An 8,640-nucleotide genomic window follows, 5' to 3' on the forward strand; every position below is an offset into this window, starting at 1 on the left:
ACCCCACTTCTGAGTTCTTGTGATATTCTGTGCATGCCTCCCAATGGACTAACCACACACATGGAGTCTAAGTGAGCTATTTGTGTGTCTGTTCTCCCCTTCCCAACACTGCCTTCTGGACAGTGGGACTGTACCTGGCAAACAGAGAACATTTAGGAAATGTACATTGAAAGGATCAACTTTGAGCACATCATTGCACACAATTTTAATTCCAGCATGTTGGGAGGCTAGTTTGATCCCAGCCTGGGTGACTCGATTTAGCAAAACCCTGTCTCAAAATAAAAAATAAAGGCCTGGGGATGTAACTCAATGCAAAGGACTTGGTTCAAAAGTAGACACAAGAAGATGATAAATAGCCAGTACAGCAAAAGGAAAGGTGTGCAACTCTAGAATCAGAAAAATACTAATCAGTACAATAACAAGACTGAATTATACACTCATTAGGGAGATGAAGTTAAAAGTTTTAAAAGCCTTGTCATGACTTCTTCTTTTCGTTGGATTCTCCCCCTTTGCATTTAATTTGTCACACCCAATGGATTCATTCTGCTAGGCTTCCTGGGGTTGTGATCCTCATTGCCCTTTCCTAGGATATTGTCTAAAATTTTTTGGAGTGCTGGTTTTGTATTCACGAAGTTCCTAAGGTGCTCTTTATCGTGAAAGTATCTTATTTCTGAAGGACCCTAGTTAGCAAGACAGACTCCATATTGCTGCTGAATGACCCACCTGCCTGCCCTTTAGATGAACTCAAAAGGAGGAAGCTTGAAACCTCCTCCCCTTAGAGAGTCTCTTAGAAACCACAATCAACTATTGTTTTACAAATGTTCTAACAACAGGACGTTCTGCTTCTGTACCTTTTGCTTGCATTGCTAGTTCTATCCCATAGGGGGGCCTAGAAACTGTTGGCCTCAGAGATGTATAAAACATGTTTGTCTCCCCCTAGTTGGGACTCAAGTCCGATGCTTGGCTCGGGTCCCAGCCGGTAATGAACTCCTGTGTGGATTTAATATAGGTCTCTGGTTGGTTCTCTCTCACTGGGTGTAACATTCTTGGAGGCCCCAGTGAGATAACCAGCTGCTCTGGAGCTTATTATCTTAGACCTATTGTTTCTTTTTAGGAGAGACCAGGATCGGACACCCTCTGGACACTGGTCTGTGGAAGGAGAGGCCACCCTGGTGGTATTCCAGGGCTAGGCCACCCTGATGGCATTCCAGGGCTCCAGGTAGGCCGGTTCCAGTTGGGCCCTATCGTCAATCAACCAACCTGAAGGAGTTTATCGGGAAAGCCTCTAGAGGTAAGAATCGAATGATTCTTAGTGCACTGTGGGTAGGTAAGAGGAAACCAGACACGGCACAGGTTCCCTTACCTAGAGTCTCTTCGCAATGGCAAGCAGACTCACTGGGTCGGAGTCCTCAGAAGAGTGACTCCCTGGGTAGGGTCTGAATCCACTCAGCCCCAGAGGTTTACTTGGCCAAAGTTTGTTTTTGTCTGTTTATTGTTGTCTGTCTGTCTGCTTGCTTTGTGTGCCTTTTGCATTTTCACGGGCTAAAATTATGGGTTCCTCACAGTCCACGGAAGGAACTCCACTTGATTGTATCTTGAATAACTTCAAAAAAAAATATTCTACAGACAGAGAAGATGAATATGGCATAAATTTTCTAAAGGCAAATTGCAAATTCTGTGTCAATCAGAATGGCCAAGTTTCGGAGTCAGTTGGCCCCTGGTGGGAACTTATTCTGTGCACATTGCTCACAAGGGTTGGAATGTGGTCACAGGAGTCAGGGCCCTATGGCATCCCAATCAATTCCCATATATTGACATTTGGATCGATATGTTGGAAGATCCCCCTAAATATTTTATACAATGTACAGGTCCCAATCAACCTTTGGCAACTCTGAATTGGAGGAGAAGGGGAAATCAAAACCTACTGGAAAAGAGCCCCTCTCTGATGGTTGTGTCAACCAGTAAAGGTGTTCTCCAGTCTGACCCTGAGGATGATTTACACCGACCTCCCCCTAACCACGTGGGTGGAACTGGCACCTGGGGGAGGGGCCCTGAATCTCCTGCTGCAGGCCCTCTGGTTCCGGACTCCTCCTCAGACCAGATCCGCTCACCTCCCCATACTCAATCAGGACAGGACTATGGTCCATCAGCCCCATCTTCCTCCTCCCTTTTTCCTTTAAAACAAACAGAGCCTGGGGGAGGATTGATTTATGTCCCTTTTATAACTAGTGATCTTTACAATTGGAAACATCGAAATCCCCCCTTCTCTGAAAAACCTCAGGCATTAATCTCTTTTTTTGAGTCTGTTTTCCATACCCATCAGCCAACTTGGGATGATTGCCAGAAGCTTTTACAGATCCTGTTCAGCACTGAGGAGTGGGATGCATTTATCAACAGTCAGTCAAAGAGGCCCTGGGGCCAAACCCCGGTGTCACTCGTGGAACTCTGGGGTATTCAGCCAGGGCTGAAACAGTGGTTCCATTGCAATGCCCCAAATGGGACCCCAATGATGATGATGGTAGGAGGAGGCTGGGGACCTACCACCAGCACTTATTAGGGGGACTCTGGACAGCTGCCAGAAAGCCCACTAATGTGAGTAAGGTAAGTGAGGTTTGCCAGGGAAAAATGGAGTCTCTGGGTGTGTTTTTGGAGAGACTCTTGGAAGCCTATAGAGTTTTCACTCCTATCGACCCAGAGGCTCCCGAAAATGCAGCAGCTTTAAATCTGGCCTTTGTTTCCCAGTCGGACCCAGACATTAGAAAGAAATTACAGAAATTGGAGGGATTTGAGGGAAAGACTAGCATCAAACTCCTGAACATAGCCCAGAAAATTTATGATAACTATGATGCCCCCAAGGAAATCCTAGCCAAAAAACTGGGGAAAGTCACTATTGCTGCACTCTAGGCACAAGAGACAGTCCCTCTGGACAGAAAAGGAGAAAGTGCCTTTTTGGCTTTAAAGAAAACCTTAGTGTCAGCACCAGCCCTGGCCCTATCTGATGTCACCAAGCCCTTTTGGTTATTTGTGGCTGAATGAGGGGGCATAGCCAAAGGAGTGCTAGCTCAAGCTTTAGGGCCTTGGAGCAGACCTGTGGCCTACCTGTCTAAAAGACTTGATCCTGTGGCAAGTGGATTGTCTACCTGTTTGAGGGCAGTTGCACCCACCGCCTTCCTGGTCAAAGAGGCAAAAAAGCTCAGCCTGGGACAGGACCTGGTCATCACCACACCCCCTGTGGTGGAGATGTTGCTGAGAGGAGCCCCAGAATGATGGCTTTCCAACGTCCACCTGACTCAGTACCAGGCCCTGTTGCTGGATGCTCCACACATCAAATTCACCCAAGAAATGGCCCTTAATCCAGCCACCACCTTACTCCCAGACTCTGACCACACATACCCCTCCATGACTGTCTGGACACTGACAATTTCCACCACCAACTGCCCAGACCTGACTGATGTTCCCCTGCAAAGCCCAGATGAGACCTTCTTCACTGATGGAAACAGCTTCGTGGAAGACAGAGTCAGGTATGCGGGGGCAGCCATAGTCAGTCCAGGAGGACAGATGCACTGGGCACAGGCATTAAACTGGGGGACATTGGCACAGAGGGCTGAACTAATAGCTTTAACTCAAGCCCTGAGATTAGGTCAAGACAAGGCTGTAAACATCTACACTGACAGCCGGTATGCATTCACCACTGCCCATGTGCACGGTGACATCTACAGGCAGAGAGGGCTATTGACATCAGAAGGGAAAACTATTAAAAAATAAAGAAGAAATTTTGGCCTTATTGGAGGCAATTTGGGAACCCAAGGCATTGGCCATTATTCATTGCAAAAGCCACCGAAAAGGAGACAGCTTCAAGGCCTGGGGTAACCAAGAGGCTGATGATGCTCCCTGGTGAGTGGCCAGAGAACCAGTGGGGCCAATAAACATTCTGCCCATCCCACTCTTTGGCTACCTGCCAGAAAGGCCCACATATACCCTAGAAGAGGAAGAGGAAAACCAAAAACAAGGGGGTACAAAACTGGACACAGCCTGGTGGAAAGGGACAAATGAACGAATTTGTCTCCCCCGAGCCCTGGGGAGTCAACTTGTTCATCAGTTACATCACTTAACTCACCTGGAAGAATCAAAGTTAAAAAGACTAATGAGTTCTATGTTTTCAATCCCAGGACTGGCCTCTATGGTCCAGGACATCAGTTCCAGGTGTCAAGTGTGTGCACAGGTAAACTCCAAGGTAAGACCAAGGAGCAAAGGTAATCAACTACGGGGAAGAGAGCCAGGGAAACGTTGGGAACTTGATTTCACCAAAATAAAATCAAGCAATAGGTTCAAATATTTACTGGTATTCGTTGACACCTACTCAGATTGGGTAAAACCTTTCCCCACTTGTGGAGAATCAGCTAACATAGTAACTAAGGTTTTGCTCCAGGACATAGTTCCCCGATTTGAAATCCCTCATTACCTGGGGTCTGACAATGGGCCTGCCTTCACAGCACAGATATCCAAATTGTTGGCAAGGGCACTACATATTGATTGGAAGTTACACTGTGCCTATCGCCCACAAAGTTCAGGGCAAGTGGAAAGGATGAACAGGACCCTGAAAGAAACCCTAACTATGTTCTAGAAACTGGCAGTAGGTGGCCCAATCTGCTTCCTCTAGCCTTGTTAAGAGTTAGATGTACCCTATATGTTGACAAGTTTACCCTTTTTGAAATCTTGTATGGGAGGCCGCCGCCACTCCTCCCTAAGTTAAACCTTGAACAGATAACAGAGAGTTCTTGTGTCTCTTTACTTCATTCTCTTGAAGCCTTACAGATTCTTCAGAGTGAGATCCAGGCTACAATACAACAGGCTCAAGAAAAACCCTTTGTGATGTTCCAGCCCCACGGTTTCAAGCCAGGAGACCTGGTCCTGATATGCTTGGTTTGCTTGCACTGAGGACTTGTCTAAATACATTCCCAAATCAGTCTTGGCTACCCAATCTGCCACTTTGTTTTGTGTCACCATGTATGTTGTTCCACAAGTCTTGTATTATAATAAAAAGGGGGGTCACAAACATCTGGGATTAACCACTGAACACTATAGGAGTAAACGGGCTGCTCCCGTTTTAGTGCCCATTCTGATAGGATTAGGAATAGCCGGTCAGCGGCTATTGGAACTTCCTCCCTGATCCTTCAGGACACAAATTTTAAAGCCCTAAGCCACCAAGCAGCAAGAGATTTGGGTCACCTGGAAGACTCAATCTCCAGATTAGAGAACCAGGTTGATTCCCTAGCTGAGATGTTCCTACAAAATCGAAGGGGACTTGACCTCCTGTTCATGAAACAGGGAGGGTTATGTGTAGCCCTAGGAGAAACCTGTTGCTTCTATACTAATCAGTCTGGTGTCATTAGAGATAACTTAGCTATGGTCAGGGAAATTTTAAAGACTAAATATGCTCAACAAAAGGATCCAAGTTGGTTTCAAAATCTATTTGACTGGTCCCCATGGTTAACTACCCTAGTTTCTGCTGTAGCAGGCCCCTTAGTTATCTTACTTCTGCTTTTGCTTGTGGGACCTTGTATTATAAATTCTCTGACTAAATATGTTAGACAGAGGGTTGATGCAGTTAAACTGATGGTGTTGAGACAAAATTATGAGATTTTAGAAGATGTTTTAGAGGAAGAATCTGAAGAATAAATACAGAAATCAAAGATTTGATTAAGTTACAAGAACCAGTGGGGAATGAAGGACCCTAGTTAGCAAGACAGACTCTATATTGCTGCTGAATGACCCACCTACCTGCCCTTTAGACAAACTCAAAAGGAGGAAGCTTAGAAACCTCCTCCCCTTAGAGAGTCTCTTAGAAACAACAATCAACTATTGTTTTACAAATGTTCTAACAGCAGAATGTTCTGCTTCTGTACCTTTTGCTTGCTTTGCTAGTTCTATCCCATGGGGGGCTAGAAACTGTTGTCCTTAAAGGTGTATAAAATGTGTTAGTCTCCCCCCAGTTGGGGCTAGAGTCCAATGCTCAGCTTGGGTCCCAGCCGATAATGAACTCCTGTGTGGATTTAATATCAGTCTCTGGTTGGTTCTCTCTCGCTGGGTGTAACATTCTCTCCATCAATTTTGAAAGATAGTTTTGCAGTGTACATCAATCTGGATTGGAGGCTGTTTTCCTTTAGGGCTTGAAATACATCACTCCAAGCTCTTCTTGCCTTGAGGATTTGCATTGAGAAGTCTGCTGTGATTCTGATGGGCTTTCCTTTCTATGTGATTTGTTTCTTTTCTCTCACTGCTTGTGGAATTTTGTTCTTCTGTTGGGTTTCTGGAATCCTAAGTATGCCTATGTGTAGATTTTTTTTTTTTTTATCAAGGCTAGCTGGAGTCCTATATGCCTCACTTATCTGTATGTCAAGTTCTTTTCCCCTCCTTGGGAAGTTTTCTGCCATCACTTCTATGAACAGTTTTTTATGTCATCTGCACTCTCTCTTTCTTCATTGACTCCAATCAGTCTTACGTTATTCTTCTTTGCGTCATCTAGCAGGTGCTGGATTGATTTCTTTTGTTTCCTTACAATTTTAAAGCAATTTTTCTTTTCCTGGTCACTAATTCCAATCTTAACTTCTATATCTGAAATTCCATCCTCGCATTGGCTCATTCTGCTGTGCAGACTTTTGATGGAGTTTTTAATCTCCTGGAAATCTGTTTGTATCTGTTTTACGGATTCCATTTGTTTCCTATGTTGGGATTCCATTATGTTCCTCAGATCCTCTATTTTTTTTATCCATATCCTCTCTAGATTTATTAATCATGTCTTGCACTATGAGCAAATCTTTGCTGTTATCTGAGAAATTATTTCTTATTTCATTTTTCCAGATCCTCTTTTGTTGCCAGTTCAGGGAGTCCAGGTGGTTGAGTAACCCCTTTGGGGTTACTGTAGGTGATCTGGAAGTCTGTTTTTGAGGCTTGTTTATGTGTATTCTCATTTCCACTGTGGCTGTGGGGGTGGTACTTCTGGTGCCTGTGCAGCTCACCTTCTCTGTCCTAGGAGCATGGAATGGCGGGGGGTGGGGGGAGGAGCCTCCTCCCGGACGCTAGGGAGAATGCAGTTTTTAAACAATTTAACTAAAATTATAGTTTTATCATGACTGATTATTTGAAACTTCTAATTTAAAATTCTAGACCAGGAGTCAGAAACTATGCCCCACTGACTACTTTTATAAATGAAGGCTTATTAGCACATAGAAACACCCTCATTTATATGTTATCTTTGGGTACTTTGGTGCTACGAGAGCAGAATTGAGTAGTTGCAAAAGAAGCCACATGCCCTTCAGAGCCCAAATGATTTCCTATTTAGCCCTTTAGGATTTGGATTGAAACAAAATATCCACAAATACAACAAAATTAACTACAGCACTATGGTTACATTTTCAGTACTCTCCCTGTACCCCATGGTTTCTGTGGTTTTAGTTACCTACTGTCAACTGCATTTTGAAAATATTAAGTGGTAAAATTCTAGGGATAAATAATGCATAAGTTTTAAATTGCATGCCATTCTTAAGTAGCGTGATGATGCCATCTTGCTTGTTCCTGCTGGGATGTGAATCATCCCTTTATCCAGGGTATCCACATTATCTATATTACCTTATCTATACTTATCTATACTTAGTTGCTTAGGAGCCATCTTGGTTACCAGTTTGATGGTCTTGGTATCATAATACTTCTGTTTAAGAAATGTTATTTTACTTAATAATGGTCCCAAAGTCTAAGAGTGCTGATGCTGGCAATTTAGATATGCCAAAGAGAAGCCAGACAGACCTTATTCACATATTTATTCTTTTTTATTATTAGTTATTGTTGTTAATCTCCTACTATGTCTAATTGATCAACTTTATCATAATAGGGAGTATGTACAAGAAAAAATGTAATATATAATGTTTGGTACTATTACTGTCAGGAATGTATTCCCTGTAAACCTGTTTTTGTTGTTAACTTCTTTTTTTTAAATGCCAGTGAGCAAAACCAGGGCCTTATGTATGCAGGCAAGTGCTCTACCACTCAGCTACACTCCCAGCCCTGTAAATGTGTTTTAAAGTACCAACTCTGGGCTGGAGCTATTGCTCATTAGCAGAGCATTTGTCTAGCATGTGTGAAGCCCTGGATTTGATCCATATCAACAAAATAGTAAATAAAGTAAAATGAAGCCCTTGGGATTCATTTTATAATCACCATTCATACACCTGTCTTTTACCCTTTTAGGGTTAAGATAATGCTTGTCTTGATCCCTAAAGGAACATCATAAAAACAAACAAACAAAAAATTAAAAAATGAGAGTAAAAGAAAAAAGAAAGGAGAAGGAAAGGAAGAAAGAGAGGGAGAAGGGGAAACATGCAGCAGTTTTATTAAGACTTACTTTTAACTAAGACAACTGGAGGTTTCATCCCCAGAAATTGAAGGATGAAGTCTAGGCAGGTACTTCTGCTCCCCTGGAGACCCTCCTCCCAAACTCATTTTACTATACCCTCAGGGCTCTCTGTACTTTACAACTTTGTGTGACATCCAGAGTCCATTGGTCCTTTCCTACTTGTGATGGTCATCTCTCATTTGCTCACACTTTTGCATTCATCTTTTCTCATTAAGAAATGAAGAACACAA

The 8,640-nt window shown here is 43.4% G+C and overlaps 1 protein-coding gene across 1 annotated transcript in view; it reads left to right on the plus strand.

Moving 5' to 3' along the window:
• Nucleotides 1-8,216, plus strand: part of LOC110344027 (uncharacterized) — a 30,963-nt gene extending 22,747 nt beyond the window's left edge. The window contains exons 4-6 of the mRNA XM_087198010.1: nt 1,115-3,521; nt 4,170-4,234; nt 4,808-8,216. Of these exons, the coding sequence (XP_087054136.1) occupies nt 3,343-3,521; nt 4,170-4,234; nt 4,808-4,938 (375 nt within the window). The 5' untranslated portion in view covers nt 1,115-3,342 and the 3' untranslated portion in view covers nt 4,939-8,216. The remainder of the gene's footprint in view (nt 1-1,114; nt 3,522-4,169; nt 4,235-4,807) is intronic.
• The last annotated feature ends 424 nt before the right edge of the window (nt 8,217-8,640 follow it).

Source organism: Heterocephalus glaber, unplaced genomic scaffold (assembly GCF_053883595.1).
Source record: "Heterocephalus glaber isolate CG9 unplaced genomic scaffold, H.glaber_assembly_v1.0 deba00000347, whole genome shotgun sequence".
Lineage (NCBI taxonomy): Eukaryota > Metazoa > Chordata > Mammalia > Rodentia > Bathyergidae > Heterocephalus > Heterocephalus glaber.